Here is a 22,574-nt window from a genome sequence, read left to right on the forward strand (position 1 = left end):
GGAAGAAAGCGTGTGCCAACCCAAAATGTGATGGCTGCTTGTGATTTCAGTATGAAATTTATATATGCATATGCAGGTTGGGAAGGTAGTGCCCATGATACAAGAATATTCTTATCAGCACTACGTAACCGACATTTGAAATTTCCAAAACCACCTGAAGGTTAAAACATTGCCTATATTTTATATTATATATGTTTTACATTTTACTAATTCTTGTGTTTTTATTTTAATAGGTAAATATTATTTGGTTGATGCGGGCTATCCACAATTGAAAGGATTTCTTAGACCTTATAAAGGAGAACGATACCATTTACCACAATTTCGAATGGGTCGTCGACCAATGGGCAGTAAAGAGGTATTCAACCAAGCACATTCTTCTCTTCGAAGTGTCATTGAACGCACTTTTGGTGTTTGGAAGAAAAAATGGAAAATTTTGAGAGACATGCCTAATTATTCATTTAAGAAGCAAGTAAAAATAGTTATTGCAACAATGGCGCTTCATAACTATATTAGGATGCATGATCAGCGTGATCGACATTTTCAAGAAGTGGAGGCTAATCTAGATGTTTTCGCTTATGAAGAGCATCAACTGGAGGATAATGTAGAAGAAGATGAAGCTTCACTATCACAAGAAATGGTTGAAGTACGAGATCAGATTGCGACAAGTTTAATGAACACGGCTTAATTCTTTTGATGGCTCTGTCACTTTTTGAACATGGAATGTACTTTTTTGTTCACAAATTGATTACTCACTAATACTCCTTGTAGTGAGTAATCAATTTGTATACTTTTGTATAACGAAACAATTTATAATGATTTAGGAATCGTATACTTTTTTCTTTTTGTAATATACTTTATTATTACTTTATTATTACTATCTCTGTGTGAATTATAATTAATTATCATGAAAAAAAAGAATTAATTATCATAAATTTATTGTTAAAAAAAGTAAAATCATAGCATTATGTTTTTTTAAAGTTAAATAAATATTTCTAAATATTAAAAACAATTATATATATTTAACTTTCATACCATGTCTATTTTGGTCATTTTACATACCCACAGCAATTCTACATCAAAATTTACCAAACGCTATTACACTGATTTTAGAACCAGCACAGCTACTATAATTACAATTTACCAAACACTCAGCGGATTCTTGTAACAGCAGCTTCTTCCTTCAGCACGGCTAAAAGTAATTAATCTAAAATCCGCAGCAATACCAAACTAAGCCATAGTTTGTGGTTTTAAATTTAGAATTGTGAATTTTAAATTAGAATTGAAATTGAAATATGTGATAATTAGATTAAAATTGTATAAATTTTGTTTAATGATGATTATGTGATAATTAAAAAATTAGATAAAAATTTTAATTAAGATTATATTAATAATTAAATAATTAAATAAACTAATGTGGAATACTTATTATAAAATAATTTGTGTTAATTTTCATAAAATTTGATAAAACTTTATAAATTCTTCGTAGTGGAGATTCCTATGGACAAGAGTTTGATACATTTAAGGAACCGGTTGTCTAATGAGTATTGAGATGGTTTGTGTGCTTTTATTGAGGTTGGAAAGAATTATGCAAATTCACTCGAGGGTATTAGTTGTCCGTGTATAAAGTGTAGAAATAATGAGATGCATCCACCCGAAACAATGAAAGCGCACATACATCGATGGGGTTTTGATACAAGTTACACCACATGGATTCACCATGGTGAAGTACGTCCTGCTGCTGCAAATGTCGCACCTGATGCCGCACCTCGACGTTGTCGTGGAGGTCGAGGGAAGGCTAAAGGTCATGAAATCGCAGCCAGAGTGGCAAAGGAAGGAAAGATTACCCCTATGTTTGACGAACGTAGAGGTACTTGGAAGGCAGTTGGAAACTACGGCACCTGGTTTGATAGTGCCGTTAGAATCCATGTTAGGGATGTCAGTGAGCCTTTCCACGATGATTGCAAGGACGTGGACATCCAACATAAGAGAGAGATTCAGCAGCGCCTGTTGGTATAAATTATTCAACTTTATTGTTTTTTAATTTAATCTAAATTTCAATATAATAAAATCATTTAACATGTTTATATTGTATTACAGGAATGGTTTAACCTCGATTATGACCGCGACGATGGTATACTTAGGTCTGTGGTCGACAGGGAGGCTGCAAAATGTTTTAAGGATTGGAAAAGCGACCTCCATGACTATTGCAAAGATCTTGGTGGTTCACAAAATGAGAGTGTAGTTAGGGCCCACCCTCCTAAAAATCTCAGGAATCCAGCTCACTGGGGTCGTTGTTGCGATAGATTCATGTCCGATAAGTTTTAGGTAATTGAATCTATTTTATATGTTATTTTTATAAAATATATAATAAAGCCTAATTTTACTAACACTGAATGTAATCATAATCATAGCAACCAAAAGTGGTCGAGTTTTCATGTTCAGCTGTCATACTCCCAACATCGCGATAAGAAAGTAAGTATTTGTTAATAATTTATTCCATATAAATGTTAATTTGATTATCGATTACACTATATTCATATACATTTAAATTACTATACACTCTACCATAGGAACTCAACAGCCGATGTCAGTCATCGATAACTGGGGGGACATGCATCGTCGTGGGGATACTTGGGTTAATCCCCAAGCTCAGCAGACTTTTGTAAGTATACTCGTAATGTTTAATTATATGCTTTTTATTTACATCGCATTATGTATTTAATTATTTTTCTTATAATATTTGTAGCATCGGATGGAAGGAGAAAGAGAAATGCAGATCCAGACGCAGTCTGCTACTTCTGGATCATCCGCGACAGGAATAGTTAACGAGGATGATATTATGGAGCAGTTTCTGGGCACCCACAGAGGACACAAGACTGGAGTGGGTCGTACACTCTCACAAAAAGTTTTTCGAGGGGATGCGTCGTCATCTGGCTCACACTCGGTAAGATCTTTTACGACACATTCTGACCCACACATAGAAGAATACTTACAACAGACTTACCAGTAAAACCTCCAGCTATACGAGAGCGTCAGAATGATGCTGGATTTCATCACTCAAATGCACACCAACATGACTTTCCCAGCGGTTACTCCTTATGTGCTATATGTCCGTCCAGGTCATCTGCCTCCGAATCCTTCTGATGATAACAACGATAATTCTCGTGATGCTGCTAATTTAGGAGATTAGAGTTTTATTAATATAACAATTTGTACTTCTGCACATTTCTACTATAATTACATTTTATTTTATTAATTACTTTTTACCATAATAATTTTTATTTATAATTTTTATTATTTATTTCCTTTTATTTAATTTTTATTTATATTTAATATCGTGAATTATATTTATTATAATTATTAAAATGAGAAAAAATAAATAAAAAATTAAAATATTATTTGCGACGACAAATGTGGTCGCAAAAAATATAAGCCACGCCAGTTAAGTTTGCGTCTTTTGCGGCGACTTAATTCAAAAAATGTCATCACAAATACTTAATGTCATGTCATCTTAACGATGTACGTACTCGACGAAATAATTGCAGTGACTCATTTGCGACGATTTTCGTCGCAAATATAATTGCGACGACAAGCTGTGGTCGCAAAAATTGTTTTTGCGGCTATTCAACTGCAGCGACAGGTTTGTAACGACAAGTGGTCACTAAAAATTCATTTGCGATGATTTTGTATTTTTTGCAATGACTTTTTGTCGTCGCTAATAGCCCTTTTTCTTGTAGTGACGTAGGTTTATATTGTTGAGAGATTTGGTAATTATTTTGATTGTGATTTCTAATTATTGCATGATTTGTACATTAGTTGTCATTAGGTGTCATTTACTTGATTGAAGGAAATTTAGGAAACTTTCCAAATTGGGAGGGAAATATCACTCATTGACAGCTCATATTTTTAGGGAATCATCCCTATTTATATCCATGTACAAATTCATTGTAAATCATCAGAGAATAGCTGAATGAATAAAAGTTCTGATCTGTGGATGTAGTCAAATTGCCAAACTACGTAAAAATCTCTCTTTTCTCTCTCTGTTTTTTGTTTTTTGTTTTTTTGTTCTTTATTTTCTAGATGGTATCAGAGCTTATTTGAATCCTATCGGCCGTTGGGAACCAAATCCAGAAAATCACCCTTCTTTGACTTCTGCAATTTCCCAGCTCTTAAAAAAAAAAAAAAAAAAAAATCCCACTTTGTTTTCTTCGAAACCTAGATTTCTCATATGGCAAAATCAAATCCCAAATTACTCAAGAAATCAAACCAGTTTCGCCACCTTCAAATCCATGTCTAAGCCTGTTGGTGAGTCAAAATGGTCAAGAGACAGAGATTTGAAATGAGGAATTTGAAAAGGAAAAAAAGAAAAAAAAAAAAAAAAAAAAAAAAGGAATTTGAGAGAAGATTTGGAAATGCTTTGTCAAACTGCACATCATCCGTGTATGAGAAATGAGAGAGATAGTGAAAAACAACAAAAGGAGGGAGAGAGGGAAAAAAAATGTGAGAATTAAGAACGTGAAATGAGGTGAAAGAAAAAAAAAATGAAACAAAAAAAGGAAAGAAAAAATATATATTTGAAAGGAAATTAAAAAAAAAAAAGCAAAACAGCAAAACAGCAAATAGCAAACAAATTGCATGATTTAGTAATTATTCTGATTGTGTTTTCTAATAATTGCATGATTTGTACATTAGTTGTCATTAGGTGTCATTTACTTGATTGAAGGAAATTAAGAAAGTTTCCTAATTGGGAGGAATTATCACTCATTGACAGCTTATATCTTAAGGAAATCATCCCTATTTATAATCATGTACAAATTCACTATAAATCATTACATAACTGAATGAATGAAATTCATCATCTGTAGACATAGGCAAATTGTCGAACCACGTAATCTTTTTTTCTTCTAGTTATGTGTGTATGCATATATATATATATATATATATATATATTGATATGGAGATAAATATAGAACGAAAAATGTTGGGGCACTACTAGTATTAAGCACCATCATTAATAGAAGATGTGGCTCATCTTGGAGCCTATACTAAGGTACATACATATTTTATTAGTGAGTGGTGTTTAACGCTACTAGTGCCCTATTAAATTGTTCATTAGAAAATAATGAAATTAGGCAATAAGTATGTGTATGACCCAAAAGGGGAAGCATCTTTCAACTAGGGTTTGAAATAGGTTTGTTTTGGTATTGACTTATGTGTCTCTTTCATGTCCCTTTAATAATATTATGTCATGTCAATTAAAATTTCATATTGCATCAATTAAAAACTGTAACAGTTAAAATATTTTAATTGACATGATATGATTTTATTAGAGGACACAAAAAGAGACTAATAAGTGGATTATGAGGTCAATTCATCCAATAGTATATACGTTTATTTCATGTAACATTCGAAAATATAGTTGCGAACATAATTAGTAGTGATATGCTAGATCTTCCGCGTGTTATCTCTTCTCATCATTTAGAAAAAAAAAATAAAAAAATTTTGAAATGTTGGAGTTGGTCAAATGCCATTTTAAGGTAGGTACATACACATATGTTTGTAGAGTGAAATTTTTTGTTTAGCATACTTACTAGTATGTTTGTACTACAGGCCGCTTATCCCTTATCTTTAAACAGATATTGGATAAAGATATTGAAACTGATCAGTCTTTTTGTTTCAACAACTTATATCACTTTGTCTCCTTCTACAGTGATACAATGTATATGACCATAATCTTTTTAGTTCAATGGCTTGAAATGAAACCAAAGCAGCCACTCTTTGTAGTGAACCTGTTGTGTCTTATTTTGCGTGTAAGAATAAGTATATGGACTCACTTTGGTGTTTTTGATGATGACAGGTCCATTCTTGAACTGTGGCACTAACAATGTAATTGTAATTATAATTCGATATTATACCATACAACAAATTAATTAATGAAGCCTAGAAGAATAAACTGAAGAAACCAGCTGCTGGGCGCTTTTGATAGAGAAGGTTCTTATAGTTTTTCAAATTTTTGGATTTTCAGAGGAAAAATAATTTAAGTTTTTGGTTGGACTGAAAAGATTGTTAGTCTGTTTGTCTAATACATAGATAATTTCAAGTGTTCATGGTCATGATTTATCATAGCATTTAGCCATTTAGTGCTGGATGTGTTCTTTTTTTTTTTTTTTTTTTTTGACAGATTTTGTTCAAGATTTGGCGAATAAGAAGATCGCTCAATTCTCAAACTTTTTTTTTCTGCCAATAAAAATATCATTCGGAGTTTACTCATGAATTGATTTGCGACCTAGCTGGTGAACACACATCTAGAATCCATTTGATCAATCAGCCACAATCACATTGTTCTTACATTTTACGTTGAGTTTGTAAGGTCTCGCTCATTTCACCGATTTGAGTTTTATTACAATAAAAATCTTTATAAAACAGTCACATTTAACTTTTTTAGTACAGTAAAAAATTCTCACATAAAGTCACATATCAACTCAAGTCAATGAACTAAACGAGCCATAAATTTATCCAGCCTAGTATTTGGTAGAACTATTTTGTTATTATCATTATTATTATTTTAAAAAAGCAGCAACTTAGGGGAAAAAAAGTTTAGAAACAGTTTCCTGAAGTACAGAATACAACACATAAGTATTGAACAAGAATACAAGTGACAGGTAATAACTAGTGGACCCTAGATACGATCCTGTTTTGACAAAACGTCTTTGACAATTTCCTGGACCAATTTGGAGTCGGGCCTAAAATATGGGAAAGGAAAAAAAAAAAGTGATATTAGTGATTAAGTTGAATGGACTGGAGCAAAACAAATCATAGTTAATTGAACTGTAGATAAATAAAAATACAGTAAAATGATCAAAATGCTTACGCTCTATATAATAAAAGTTTATCTTTAAAAATTAGTTCAAGATAAATACGTTGAAAAAATACTAAAATATAAACGACAAATAAACACGGATCAAATATATATCATTGCAAAGGAGAGGTAAGTGGATCACACACAAATATCCTTTTTAACGCACAAAATTGACATGTTAAAATTATTAAAGTCAAAAGGCAAGGATTTTTTTTTTTTTTCCTTTTCTTTAAGAGTTAGACCTAGCCGTTAAAAATAAAAGGATGTATAAATTTGATTTACAGAAGTGGTTATAAATGCGTTGAGGATCTGACGTATAAAATAGAAAACCAATACTAGCAGTATGAAGTACTTTAGCCTCTGTTTGTTTAATTAATAGGTTTGAACCAAAAATTTTTGTTCAAAACATTTCTTCTACAATGTTTTTTGAAAACTTAAAGAAATTTGAATTTCTGTTCAAACTTTACACTCAAACCTGTGTTAGTTTTTTGTAGGATGAGGAATCAAAGAATTTCGATCACAAAAAAATGAAGCAAAGTACTCTAAATTAAATGAAGATAGAAATTAGTTAAAAAAAACAAACTCTAAATTAAATTCATATAGGAATTAATTAAAAAATATATAGTTACCGAACATTTTGCGAATCCCATCCAGAGAATTCAACTGCTTTTTTCATAGCATCTCTCCATACAAGTATCTTGTCCTTACAACGTTTCTCGAGTTCAGCTAATCCGACCTCATAACTTCCGCTTTGTGTCCGTACACTCGATGGCTCCACCCCGTAAAATATAGGTACAACATGAACTTGATCACCAGATCGTTCCTTGCATTGGAGTATATGAACTAGCTCATCCAAGCACCAAGAGGAAGAAGCATAGTTTTTTGAGAAAATAATCAAAGAAATCTTTGATTTTTCAATGGTTTTCAGAAGAGCGGAAGAAATTTTATCTCCTCTTTTAAGTTTATCATCCATAAAGGTTTTAATTCCTTTTTGGTCTAGTTCTTTATAAAGATGGGAAATGAAATTATCACGAGTATCATCGCCTCTAAAGTTAAGAAAAACGTCGTATTTGGTGGACGAAGAAGACCAAGAAGCAACAGCAGTAGCAACCTTATAGACAAGCATATCCCTAAATCCAAGTAAAAGCAAATGAAGTTTCCAACTTTTTTTTTCCCTTCTATAGAGAATGAGAATTGAGAGATTAACATTGCTCTATAAATAAGGGTAGAGATTTGTGTCCCACGCAACTATCAAATAAAATAAAACCGTATGACATGGAAACTTGCAAATTATTTAGAAGCCCTAGGAATTGGTCCATTAGGTTGTTGGCCAGCTTCTAATTATGTTGATGTTTCTCGGAAGGAATGGAAAAGCAACTCTTCCGGTTGATCTAGGCCTTGCCACAAAGAGAGTGTTTCTATAATTCGAAGAGAAAAAAATAACATAATTGTAACAACAAAGAGCAATGTTAAAGTTAAAAAAAACAAAAAAACAAAAAAACAAAAAACAAAACAAGAGAGAGTATAGGACCAGGTACAACGCAAAATAGCTAAAGTCAAAAGTCAGAAGGGCTAGAAGGTGCCTGTCAGATTAACTATGCAATGCGCTCGTTTAGAATTTGTTTCAAAATAATTTTATTTTTTATATGAAAATAAAAATGTAAACGTTATTAATTTTATATAAAAATTATTTTTAAAAATATGTTTAGTAATTTTATCAAAAGATTATTTTCAGTATAAAAAAATTCATTAATGTCTCTCTCTCTTTGCTCGAGAGAGGACGAAAATAAAAAATAAAAAATGATTAAAGTCGTTTTTCATTTCTCCATCATTTTACGTTAAACTAAAAAATCGTTTTCATTTTCGTTTTTTGTCTTTATTGTGCCAAACGCCGTTTTAAAAATATTTTTATTTTTTTCTCAAAAAATGTAAAAAATAAAAACGAAATCAATTTCAAACACGGTCAATAATTCACGTTTTCCTAGGAAGGATTTTTTTTTGTGTGATCAATTCTATAAGAGCTGGAGATGACGAATTATGCTACAATTAGTGGGATTGTTGCTTTATTTTAAGTATTAATACACAGCCAACTTGTAACAAACGGGAAATCAATATATAATACCTACATTAATTATTTCATCTTAACTAATAAACGTGTCTAGTGTTGCTGTTTTTTTTTTTTTTATTAGAATAACGTGTCTGGTTGTTTACTCCTATATTTCCCGAGAAATGATCATTTGGCTTAGTTTATTAACACTGAAATAAGTTTGAAAATAATTAAATAAATACATCTTAGTTAGGTAGTCGTAGATTTCCACTTCCATCATATGGGTAATGGTTGGTCAACACTAAGAGCACCAACTTGTTAAAAAAAATTAATCACCAGATACACACATGTACAGTCTCATAATATATATATATATATATATATATCGAATTATTTTTTAAAATGCCTTAAAGTATATACCATGTTTTAAAATGCTTCCTGATTTTTCAAAACAGTTTAAAATACCCTCTGATGTATAAAAAAAAAAATTAAAATATTCTCTCTATCCAATTCCGTCTATTACCCAAACAATTTTACTGACGCGGCGTACTATTAAAATTAGAGCTGCAAGTTTGAGTCGGGCTAAACGGGCTGATCCGAGGCCCGCTAATGTTGGTCCAGCCCGGCCCGGCCCTAAATTTTTGAGCTTAGGGCCGTGTTGGGCTGGTCCTCTCTCATTTATACCGGCTTGAAGATTATATTTTCAAAGAATTTTTTTGAAAATACCTTATAAAATTCTGGATTATGTCGGTCCTAAATTTTTGAGCTTAGAATCAGGTTAGGCCGACCCTCTCTCTTTTAAAGTTGAACCAGGCCGGCCCGAAATTTCCCTTCGGGCCATTGTGTGAATATTCAAAATACATTAGTCATGTGCTTCTAAGAATATATATATATATATATAAGTGGTAAAAAAATGAACATCATCACCCTTGAAAAAACACCTAAGATAATTAATAACTACATGTAACATCATGAATATAAAGGGCCTTTGTGTTTTAAGCCTAATGCCTAAAACTCATTTAGGAAATCAAATAAGGTTTATAACATCAACAAATGGTATGACCCTTTCCTATTATTTAGCAGTCCAGAAGCTCGGGATCATCCATGTTCTTTGGATTGAATTGGCGGTTTCTTTATTCCGCGAGTCATGCGGCTCAAAAAAAGCATATTTTGCCAGTTCATAATGCATTCTTTGGAAATAGAATATAAAAAAACGGAGTTGACAGTAGCAAGATTGAAGCAAAAACTCCGAACAAAAGTTATAATTTTCATGTACAAGTAATTGGTATGTGGATAATGTCAATGAAAAGTCTTAAAAATAAAATTCATTAAAAGAGAGTTATTCTTACAAGAGATCTGCAGCATATCAATGCAGAACTTTGTTTGAGTTAACAAATTCTGAACAAGACATGGTTATTCTCTAAAATGTTATCTTCAAATATTGTCTCACATTGAGAATTAAATGAAGGGTGTGGATTTTTTATAAGCACTAAGGGCCCGTTTAGTTCACTTATTCGAATTTTTAATTTGAGTTAAGATATAATTTTATGTTATAGCTTTTTATTGTAGCAAAAGATTAAATATGACTGTTTGTGAGAATTTTTTACTATAATAAAATTTACATCAGCGAAATGAACGAATCTTAAATGAGTATTTCAACAATTCAAAAAGAAGTATTTCAAGAATAACATACAGCCATGTCAGATTGTCTCTAACATGCCAAAGAAATGTTGACATTTGGCAGGGTTGATTGTGCCATGTGGATGCCACGTGGCTTTTTTGTGTGTATGCAGGGAAAGCACTTGTAATTCAAACTCTTACAAATTGGCTTGATTAAGAGTTAACACTAATCGCAATAAGAGAAAACATGACAATGAAAAAGTGAGAATACTTAATGCGAATCCTCATAAGAGAAGTTTTAGAACAAGTATTATGTAATTAGGATTGAAAACAAATAAGAGAAAGGAGGATGATGATGATTTTAAATAATAATAATAATAATAATAATAATAAAGATTACAAACGATTCTAATATAAATCCAAAAAATTTATGATTTAATTCGGATCCTTAACAAACTCTGACTCAACTCTTTAACCCTTTATATAATAAGCCACGTTTTAAACTGACTTTGAACTTTCACGTCAATCATTCCAAATTATTTTTCTTTTTAGTGGACGTTTGGTTCATGAATTTAGAATTATAATTTAAAATCATTTTTTGATTTACGTGTATTTTTTGTGAGAAAAAATACTGTAGCGAACCACGAACCATAATTCAAATTATGATATGAATCTAACAACCCCGAAAATCAGAGAAAAACAGTGCTCTTTTTCTTTTTTCTTTTTGCTCTAAAAAAAAACAGAAAGAAACTCTTGTTCTTGTTGTAGAATTAATATATTGGAGTTCTCCACCAGATTTTAACTATTAGTTGGTGTTTTCCTCTACTAGAGAGTTTTATTTAGCTTTATTCACAAAGTAAATTGGGTTCGTTTCGATTTTTATTTTGCTCGTGTATTGGCCACCAATTGGTGTTTTTAGTTCCACTTCTGTGATATTATTGCATTCGTGCGTGTTGTTATTTGTTTGGCTGAGATGAAAGCTAGTATTGTCACCAATCTTTGTTTTGGTTCTGTTATTGCGATGTTAATGCATTAATGTGTGTTGTTGTCTGTTTGGTTGAGATGAATGCTAAAAGGAAAATTTTAGATTTGTAAGGACTTTTTTTCTGTTCCATTTGCTATTTGGATTATAATATGAAAATATTTTTTGCTTAATTTTTTAAACGAGCAATCTTTTTAATTAGTGAAAAAACCTGATTATGTAAATTTGGTGAAATGAATAGGCTTTTTTAATTGATGAAGAAAGTTGTCATTCAAATAGCTTATTTTATGATAAATTAGACCAAGATTGTTTAGAGGATTACGAGATTGCACAACTTTATATGGATTTGTACGGGATGCCAATTTTATATAGATTTTCAAAAATTTAGAATGAGTTGGGTCAATAGACGCATTTTTTCTAAAATTAGGAAACTACGGTAAAATTTGATTATGTTTTTTTAACTATTTTTAGAAACTGTGGCCGTGTTTAGAATTAATTCTGTTTTTATTTTTCACGTATTTTGAGAAAAAAAATGAAAACGTTTTTAAAACGGTATTTGATGTAATAAAGACAAAAAATAAAAATGAAAACGATTTTTTGGCGTAGTATAAAATAAGAGATAAATGAAAAACGACTTTTATTCGTTTTTCATTTTTTGTTTTTATTTTCTCCTCTCTCGAGCACAGAGTGAGACATTAATAGGTTTTTTTATACTGAAAACAATCTCTTGATAAAACTACTAAACGTATTTTTATAAATGATTTATGTCTAAGATTGAAAACATTTTCATTTTTATTTTCATACAAAAAATAAAATTATTTTAAAATGAGTTCTAAATACACCCGTTATTTTAATCATTAAATTTTTAACATTTATATCTTTGAGTATCTACGTTATAAATTTGCAGCGCATGATAGAGAATTGCTCTAATAATAAATTAGGCCAAAACTTAAGATACGTTTGGTTTATGGATTAGAATTATAAGATTAGAACTATTTTCAATTTTCGTATATTTTTCATAAGAGAAAATATTATAATAAATCATGAACTATGATTCGAATCGGAGTACGAATCCCTCAACCAAACAACTCTAACGGTTACCATAGTTTAAAAAGATATATCCTACCAAATTCCCCTAAAATTAAACCAAAAAAAGGGGGAAAAAAAACCTTCGTTTTTATTTTTTGTTTTTATTTTCTCCTCTCTCGAGCACAGAGTGAGACATTAATAAGTTTTTTTATACTGAAAACAATCTCTTGATAAAACTACTAAACGTATTTTTATAAATGATTTATGTCTAAGATTGAAAACATTTTCATTTTTATTTTCATACAAAAAATAAAATTATTTTAAAATGAGTTCTAAATACACCCGTTATTTTAATCATTAAATTTTTAACATTTATATCTTTGAGTATCTACGTTATAAATTTGCAGCGCATGATAGAGAATTGCTCTAATAATAAATTAGGCGAAAACTTAAGATACGTTTGGTTTATGGATTAGAATCATAAGATTAGAACTATTTTCAATTTTCGTATATTTTTCATAAGAGAAAATATTATAGTAAATCATGAACTATGATTCGAATCGGAGTACGAATCCCTCAACTAAACAACTCTAACGGTTACCATAGTTTAAAAAGATATATCCTACCAAATTCCCCTAAAATTAAACCAAAAAAAGGGGGAAAAAAAACCCGTGCACAGGAGTTAATTGAACGAATAGCCAGCCGATGGCGGACTAGCTAGTACACTGCTTAAAAATGGCGGGAACAAAGGTCTAGGCCCTCCATGACAGTTGACACTTTTCTTTTCCATGCGAACAATCTTCAATTTCCCCTTCTCCTCTCACTCAGTCCTATTCTTCCTTGTTGTTTCTAAAACCAAAACCCCAACCAAACATTTCTCTCTTCATTCGTTGTCATCAAACAACAACCCAAACCCAATGCCTCCCTCGACCAGAATCGTGGCCGAGTACGCCAAATCGAGCCGATCGTCGTGCAAGAAGTGCTCGAAGACCATCGACGCCAAGGCTCTGAGGCTGGGCTTCGTCTCCCGAGACGCCCGGGGCTTCGACATCACCAAATGGCACCACTTGGCTTGCTTCACCTCCGACTCCCTCGCTTCGGCCCGGGAGATCCAAGGGTTTGATTCTTTGAAGGTTTGCTGCAATTGGGTTTTTGGGGTTTTTTTTATTTTTTAAATGAATTTTTTTTATTTGTTAGAAAAGGAATTTCTATGATTTTTAGATGATTAAGCGGCTTATAATGAAAATGTGTACTAAAAAGGGGAAAAATTCTATTGTTTTGAGCTTATGGAGTGGTGGAAGAACACTTTTTGATTTGTTCGAGAAGAATTTAGTGTAATTTGATTCTTTAAAGGTTTGGTGGAATTGGGTTTTTGGTGTTTTGTTGCTTTTTTTGCTGTGTTTGAAAATAAATTTGTGTGGTCATTTTTACAAGGATTTTTTCTACTCTTTTTTTCTTTTTGTGCGAAAATGTTTTTGGAATTAAGTGATTAAGCAGCTAATAATGAAATGTGTACAAGAAAAGGGGGGGAAATCGCTTCTTTTGAGTTTATGGAGTAGTAGAAGAGCATTCCTTTTTTTTTTTTCTTTTTTTCTTTTTTTTTTGCGTTTGTGTATTCTCTTTACAACCAATCAGGTTCAGGACATGTTATTGTTATTATAATTGCAAATTGATTTAAAATTTTCTTTCTTAAATCTTGTCTTGTTTGTTTGTGATTTCAGAGTCCTGATCAGGAAGCTTTATGGAAGTTGGTTGATGCAAGCGACAAAACTCAGGAGGAGGTATGTTTTCATTTCTTTTTTTCTTTTATTTATTTAATAATATATCAAAGTTGCTGTAGTTTTGAAGGGAACAAAAATGGAAAAACAAGAAAACAAAAAAGGATAACTAGATATAAGAATGGGTGCGTATTATAAACCTCAGAGGGACTTTGAAACTTGATTCTTATGGATCACTGTCAGTTGGTTTTAGAATCCTATGAGTAGTAAATGACCAGACCCTTTTGCTTCCATTGCAGATGCAAATTACTAGGAGGATAAAAGCTTTTGTGTTTAAAATGTTTTCGAGGAATCCATTTTTTTTTTCCACTAAAATGATTAGGATTTGATTCTGCAAAAGAAAACATCTTGGCTTGTCAATCTGGTTTTCTCATTTGATATCTCAATTACCGAAGTGAATGTCTCAGATTGGATTCAATTCATCTTACCTTTTGTTTTAATCCAATAGGTTGACAAAAAAGAAGAAGATGGCGAAAAGGATCCAGAGGAAAGAAATACAAAGAAAGCAAAGGTACACTGGTGAATATGCTTTTATTGTCTATTTTTAAGTTTTTTTTTTAATATTTTTCCTGCTTCATGATCAACATTTTTAATTTCATCTGTTCTGGATTGCCTTTTTTTGAAATTTTTTTTCCTTTTCTTAACCATTGCTATCTATTTCGTTTTCTTTTTTTGAGTTCATGGTATTATTAGTACCATCTGACACATGAGGTTTGGTAATTGAATCCTCTACTGTGTTTTCTTTATTATGTTGACCATATACCAATTTTCCTCTAGTAGTTTTTTCTGCTTCTTTCTAATGGTGAACAGTTAAGTAAAATTTTTATGTGTTAATTGTTCTATGCTTGATATACCCGTTATAATAAAGTATCAACCCAATCATTAATATTGTTCTTTGATATTGACACAATTGCTTGCAGTTATCTAATTCAGAGGGCAAAGATCTGGAAACTGCATTTTCCATTAATGATATCAAGAATGAGTACAAGGTCTGATCTGCATTTTTGTTACATGTGCTCACACCCTTTCAGAATTTTTGTTATTTGCCCCAGTAAATTGGTGATACTATAGCTCTCATGTCCTGGCTTTCAATTTATCACCTAGCTGAAACTCTTTTTTGAATCAGGATGCTATACTTTCACCAAAATGGAAGGCATTCGAAACAGTTATATTTCTTGAGCGGGTGAGATACTCTGTCTTATTGATAACAATGTTTTCTGGAGAGCTTCTTTATGCTGGGTCTGTGCATGTCTTAGTAACAACATGCTGTGTGTTATGCCGTATTCCTATTAGTCTTGCGAAATTCTGTATTTGAATATTCTTTCCCTTAAGTTGGTGGGTCTGTTTCTGTTCTGATCTATTTGATTGATTCGGCCATAGTCCTTCGATTTAGGATACAAAAATGCAATCTCCAAGTTTTATAGGTTTTAAGTCTCATTTGGGGTCGTGTATTGGCACCTAGGGAGTCCATCAACCATTGGAGTTATTGTGAAGAGAAATTGTTGCTCGACATTTCTAACATGGGTTTTATGGGTTTTGCTTCTAACAGGATGATGGTCTTCATGATTCAAGTAAAATTGCCGCTTTTGATTTTGATGGATGTCTCGCTAAAACTTCAGTTAAAAGGTGGTCTTGCTCTTTTATCCTATTGTGGCTTTGTGTATGCCGTTGATTGAACTCTGTCAGAAATGTAACGAAATTGAACAACAATCAACATGGTTTAAAAGTCATATTTTATAACAGGAGCAGTAAGCTTTTCGTGTAAAGTTTGTGTAAGCGATTTCACACCATCAGTGTCCTTGTTAGTAAGGTGTTGTTATCCTCCACAAGTAATATTTCTGATGTCCAACCTCATTTGTTAAACTCCTGTAAGGGGCTATTATTAATTAAAATGCTCAAAACTTTTTGATGCATAGAACAAGAAAGTGCTTATTTAGTTGGAAACGTTTCACAAATTTGGCTCTCTAACAATCTAGGTCGCTGCTCTAATTTCAGAGTCGGTGCCGATGCTTGGTCGCTGATGTATCCTTCAATACCTGATAAGCTACAGAGTCTGTACAATGATGGCTACAAGCTGGTTCATTTCTTTTATCCATATAGCCTGTTTTAAATTTCATACAAAAAATCTTGTGTTTTGCACCAGTTTGGCATTTTAAAACCAATCTGTTCACTTATTTAAGTACCCTTTATTAGAAAATTTGTGTTGTAATATTCTTCTTTTCCCTTCTAATCATCATAAGGTAATCTTTACCAATGAATCAAATATTGAACGCTGGAAAAAGAAGAGACAAGTTGCTGTGGACTCAAAACTTGGGCGCCTCAACAATTTTATCAAGACTGTTAAGGTCCCAATTCAGGTAGTTATGTCTGATTGTTGTCTGTTTGCCCATGTTTTGTATATAGTTTTAAATGTGAACAAAGTTATGGTTCAAGCGAATCACCATCTGTATCATTTTTTTTTTCCCTTTTCACCTCTGCAATATAGTCATCTGGTTAAGATTTAAGAATATGCTTACTTCAGGAGAAGGGCATAGACCTCAACTGTGTTGCTTTTGGTTCAATAACTTGTACTTCTTAAAAAATTATCTATTGCTTTTAGTTCCATTTTGGTTCAATAGCTTTTTCATCTTAAGAAATTATTTTATTTGGCTTTAAAGCAAATATCACACACATTTGAAAAGTTGAATTTTGAATGTTTATTGAATATATGCAGCAAATATCAAACATTATTATCTAATTGGTATATGCAGATGGAAAATAAAAAAAATAAAAAATAAAAAAAGGAAAGAAAGTTATTCATTTTAGTCGCAGAATTTGGTTTTCAAACTAATTGAAATGTTTGAGAAAGTTGTGTTGGTAACATAGAGATCATGACTTCATTTCATCTCCTTGAAATTGAACCAAGCTCAGTGCGAGCTATTTTAAGTAGGTAATGGCACCTTTGAGAAAATATTGAGAAATATGCCAAGGATTTGAGCTGCATTTATATGTTTTCAGGTTTTCATTGCTTGCGGAATAGGTAAATCTGATGGGCAAGCAGAAGACCCCTTCCGCAAGCCAAAACCAGGCATGTGGCATCTTATGGGACAACACTTCAACTCTGACATTTCTATTGACATGGATCAGTTATTTTTCTCTTCTTTTTCTCTCGTGTGTGTGTGTTTTTTTTTCCCTCCCTATAATTTGTATCTTATGCTTTGGGGCAAAAGGACTATGTTACTCTTCTTAAATCTTTTTGTCTTGTAATCCTTGATCATTTGAAGGGACGGGAATAGTTGTTAACAATATTGCCTTTATGTCTGCACCATAGATCGTTTTATGTCGGTGATGCTGCTGGAAGAGACAATGACCATAGTGATGCTGATATAAAATTTGCACAGGTACCAATTATTTCTTATATCCAAAAGAACACTGTTATACTCCATTTTGGAATTTATTGCAAACTGAGTGTCTGTTTTCTTTGACCCACTAAGTTTTCGAAAAAAGCATTTGGCATACTAAAGCCTGCATTTTTCGAATTCATAATGGCACGTTAAACTTGGCTTGTTGATTTGTTAGTTTATAGTTTCTGGATAAACTACTGCTAAATGTGTATTATTTATTCGTTATGAATGTTTGATAGATGCAGTACCATAATACATAGAACTCAGTTCAATTGTTAAATCCTATGGGAACGTCTTGAACTAACCTATCTTCTTTGTGGATGTTGGATAACTTTGTTTTTGTTTTTTGTTTTTTTTTTAATTATTGTTTTTATGCTGTAACTATTTTTGGATGACTCGCTTTACAAAGCCATCATCCGATTGTTAAGTCATAAACGATTAAATGTTGAAATTGTAAAATGTCAATGTCTGTATTTCAGTCATATTAATCTGATTGGGTAGTTGGAGAGTGCTTAAATTCCAAGTCTTTATTACTTTTCAAACTTTACCCTAAGATAGGAAAAAGTATTTTATGGTTAGTATGATAATTGCCTGTATAAGTGTGGCCCTCATACATGGCCAGTTGGAAATAGCTTATGACATGGCTTGGAGTGCTTTAGCTTAGCCTTGCCAGCAAAAGAAACCTAAAGTGGAAGAATTCCTGTCGTATTTAGTGTGAACCACACCAGAGCCGGTTTTACTTGTCAATAGATTGCCCCAAACATAGGTACAATAACCTGTAGTAGACCTTCTATCAGTGATGGATCCTGCCCAATCTGCATCCAAATAGACTTCCACACTTCTCTCAACATTCTTCTTGAAGAATAGACCTTTTCCCGGTGTCATTTTCTGGTATCTTAATATTCTGTAAACAGCTTCAAGATGTTCTTCATTTGGATTGCTCATGAATTAACTTACCACACTCACAGAAAATCCAATATCTAGTCGAGTGTGGGAAAGATAAATCAATTTATCAACGAGTCGCGGTATCTTCCCTTATCAACTGGAGGACTTTCTTTTGCCAACCCTGCCTTATAGGTCGACTCTATAGGAGTTGCAGCAGGCCTGCAACCTAACATTCATGTCTCCTTAAGCAGGTCCAAGACATACTTCCTTTGAGAGACAACAATCCCCTTCCTTGACCGAGCTACTTCCATGCCAAGGAAGTATTTTAGAGTCCCAAGATCCTTTACTTCAAATTCTCTGGCAAGAACACCCTTCAATTCTTCCAATTCTTCAACATAACTGGAATAACTTCCAGTTAGGATGATATCATCGACATAGACAATAAGAACTGCCACTCTACCATCCTGTGAGTGTTTTGTGAAGCAAGTGTGATCTGCCTGCCCTTGTATGTATCCATATCGTTTGATAGCTTTTGTAAACTTATCAAATCATGCTCTCGGGGATTGTTTTAGGCCATATAATGACTTCTGCAGCTTACACACCTTATTAGTGTTCCCAACATTTTCAAAACCAGGAGGAATCTCCATGTAGACTTCATCTTCTAGGTCCCCATTTAGAAAGGCATTCTTAATATCAAGTTGGAGAAGTGGCCAATCGAAATTTGCAACCAAGGATCACAATACCTGTACTGTATTGAGCTTTGCAACCGGGGCAAACATTTCTTGATAATCAACACCATAGGTTTGAGTGAATCCCTTTGCAACGAGTCTTGCCTTATAATGCTCTAAACTACCATTAGCCGTATAATTCACATTAAAGATCCATTTACAACCAACCGGGTAGATCCGTAAGTTTCTGAAGAATTTCTGAACTTCTATTATTAATATTCTGTAACCCTACAATAGCATATATATACACAAATGACTAATAAGGGAAAAACTAACTAGCTTGATTCTCTCCTAAAAATCAGGAAACAAAATTATGAGAAAAGATCACAACCGATCTCTCCTTTTATTCCTAAAATACTTTCCTAAACTAACTTCCCTAACTTTTGACTTCCGAATTCAACACTCCCCCTCAAGCTGGAGAATATATATCATATAACCCCAGCTTGCAAATTAAGTCTTCAAAGTTAGGTCTTGGTAGAGCTTTGGTGAGGATGTCTGCCGTTTGTTGCTTGGTAGGGATGTAGTTCAATTTAACTGTCTCACTAGTCACCTTCTCTGTGATGAAATGTCTGTCAATCTCAACGTGCTTAGTCCTGTCATGATGCACGGGATTCTTGGCTATGCTTATAGCTGCCTGATTATCACACATCATCAGAATAGGAAATGAACTCATTTGTCCCAGTTCACTTAGAACCCTTTTTATCCAAATCCCTTCACAAATTTCCTGTGCTAGTGCTCTGTACTCAGCTTCTGCACTACTTCTGGCTACCACTGATTGCTTCTTGCTCCTCCAGGTAACAAGATTGCCCCAGACAAAGGAACAATACCCAGACGTTGACCGTCTATCAATGAGGTTTCCTGCCCAATCTGCATCTGAATACACTTCAGTGTTACGGTTTTCTGTCTTTATGAAGAATAGGCCTTTCCCTGGGGTCATTTTTAAGTATCTAAGAACTCTGTAGACTGCTTCCATGTGTTCCTCTGTAGGGCTGTGCATGAATTGACTTACAACACTTACTGCAAAACCAATATCTGGCCGAGTGTGTGACAGATAGATCAAGCGTCCAACAAGACGCTGATATCTCCCCCTGTCTACTGGAGCACTTTCTTTCTCGGTGCCAAGTTTCTTTTGACTGTCCATAGGAGTATCAACTGGTTTGCATCCAAGCATACCGGTCTCCTTAAGAAGGTCCAAAATATATTTCCTTTGAGAAACTACAATACCTTTACTCGATCTAGCCACTTCCATTCCAAGGAAATATTTCAGATTTCCAAGGTCTTTAACTTCAAACTCTTCTGACAAATACTTCTTCAACTCCTGTAGTTCCTTCACATCATTCCCCGATAGAATAATATCATCGACATAGACTATCTGTGGAATTCCGAAGATATTAGGCAGTAATGGGCTGTAAATAGAAGATCTACTAGGCTGTAAATAGCTGTAGATTAGTTTCCATAACTAGCTAATTAGTTTTCCTTTTCTATAGGATTTGACGGAGTAAATCAAGGAATTACCAGCTATTGGTAATCTCCTCTTCTGTATAAATGTATGTTTCGGCTGATGAAATAAACTAAGAAAAATTCTCTCTCTGTTTTTCTTCATGGTATCAGAGCAAGGCTGCCTGGACCAGTTTTTTTTTAGTTCTGATGCAAACCAGAACACAGCTTAATCCCTTTTTCTGGTGAAACTTGAAACCATATTTACTCCTTCTTTTCCTCGGTTTCTAGGTGCAAACCTAGCATCCTCCTTCGTTCCAAATCAGTGTTCCATAAAGTCTCTTAGGCAGTAGTCCATCCTCTATGGCCTCAGAAACAAACAGGAGTGTCGTTGGAACTGTATCAGGCCAAGAAGAACTCGTGAGCAATGGTGGAGCAGAAAGTTCGTCTTTTCTCATCACAAGGCACAAGTTAACCGGCCACAACTACCGTCAATGGGCGAAGGCTGTTTTGATGTTCATTACAGGAAGAGGTAAGGATGAATACCTCTATAGCACCACAGAACTACCGAAGAAGGATGATAAGAAGTTCAAGGTGTGGAATACCGAGAACAATCTGGTTATGTCTTGGTTGATCAATGCAATGGACACAGAAATTGGTCAAAATTTTCTGTTTTATGATACTGCACATGAGATTTGGACAGCAGCAAAAGAAACCTACTCGGACAGCGACAATACCGCTGATCTGTTTGATATCAAGGGAGCTCTGCATGATCTAAGGCAAGGTGAGATGACTGTGACTCAATACTATAACACTCTTAGTCGTTTGTGGCAACAATTAGATGTGTTTGAGAATCTGGATTGGGAGTCCCCTGGAGATGCAAGCCGGTACAAGAAGATCATTGAAAAAGAAAGGGTGTTCAAGTTCCTACTGGGATTAGACAAATCCCTAGATGAAGTAAGGGGGAGAATCCTTGGTACCAAGCCACTTCCAACAATTCGAGAAGCCTTCTCAGAGGTGAGAAGAGAAGAAAGCAGGAAGAAATTGATGATGGGTACTCGGTCATCCTCAAACACCCCGGAAGGATCGGCCCTGGTCTCTCAAGGAACCACTAATACTCAAGAAGGGTCGGCCCTTGTCTCCCGTGGATCCACTTCCTCCTATGATGCTCGGCAGAAAAAAGGAAGACAATGGTGTGATCATTGCCGTCGCCCAGGTCACACCAAAGAAACGTGTTGGAAAATACATGGGAAGCCCGTAGACTGGAAATCAAACAAGGAAAAGGAGGCACGTGGTTTCGTGGCTGACTCAGATGGAAAAGAAAGGAGTGCAAATGATTCGACTCTCTTCAGCAAAGAACAAGTAGAGTGGTTGCAAAAGATGTTCAGTCAAGGATCTTCTCCTAACCCGGTTATCTCAACTGCATCCACTACTCAAAGAGGTAACTTCCTAACTGCCTTACATACAAAAGCCGAGGATTCATCAGGGTGGATCATCGATTCTGGAGCTTCTGATCACATGACAGGTGATGTATCATTACTCCATGATTGCAGTCCCTGCCACGAGAATTACAAAGTTAGAATTGCATATGGTTCCCTTTCCGCGGTAACTGGTATTGGGAAAGTGCTCATCTCCGAGACACTAATTCTTAACCAAGTTCTTTTGGTTCCCAATCTTTCATGCAATTTACTGTCTATCAGCAGACTTACAAAAGACTTAAATTGCATAACTAAATTTACTGCCACTCATTGTTCGTTTCAGGATTTGGCTTCGGGGAAGATGATTGGCAATGCTAAGGAGAGCAAAGGACTCTACTGGTTTAGGGC

At 33.6% G+C, this 22,574-nt stretch overlaps 1 protein-coding gene across 2 annotated transcripts in view; it reads left to right on the forward strand.

The window, feature by feature from the left end:
• Positions 1–13,201: 13,201 nt before the first annotated feature.
• LOC21387846 (polynucleotide 3'-phosphatase ZDP) overlaps positions 13,202–22,574 on the forward strand; it is a 22,004-nt gene continuing 12,631 nt past the window's right edge. Inside the window, exons 1-10 of one of the 2 annotated variants that reach the window (XM_024166059.1) lie at positions 13,202–13,670; positions 14,259–14,318; positions 14,764–14,826; positions 15,236–15,304; positions 15,442–15,498; positions 15,865–15,941; positions 16,311–16,392; positions 16,556–16,672; positions 17,313–17,440; positions 17,626–17,695. In XM_024166059.1, the coding sequence (XP_024021827.1) occupies positions 13,326–13,670; positions 14,259–14,318; positions 14,764–14,826; positions 15,236–15,304; positions 15,442–15,498; positions 15,865–15,941; positions 16,311–16,392; positions 16,556–16,672; positions 17,313–17,440; positions 17,626–17,695 (1,068 nt within the window). In that variant the 5' untranslated portion in view covers positions 13,202–13,325. The remainder of the gene's footprint in view (positions 13,671–14,258; positions 14,319–14,763; positions 14,827–15,235; positions 15,305–15,441; positions 15,499–15,864; positions 15,942–16,310; positions 16,393–16,555; positions 16,673–17,312; positions 17,441–17,625; positions 17,696–22,574) is intronic. The other variant, XM_024166098.1, reaches the window with a different exon arrangement.

Source organism: Morus notabilis, unplaced genomic scaffold, assembly GCF_000414095.1.
Source record: "Morus notabilis unplaced genomic scaffold, ASM41409v2 Scaffold913, whole genome shotgun sequence".
NCBI classification, from domain to species: domain Eukaryota; kingdom Viridiplantae; phylum Streptophyta; class Magnoliopsida; order Rosales; family Moraceae; genus Morus; species Morus notabilis.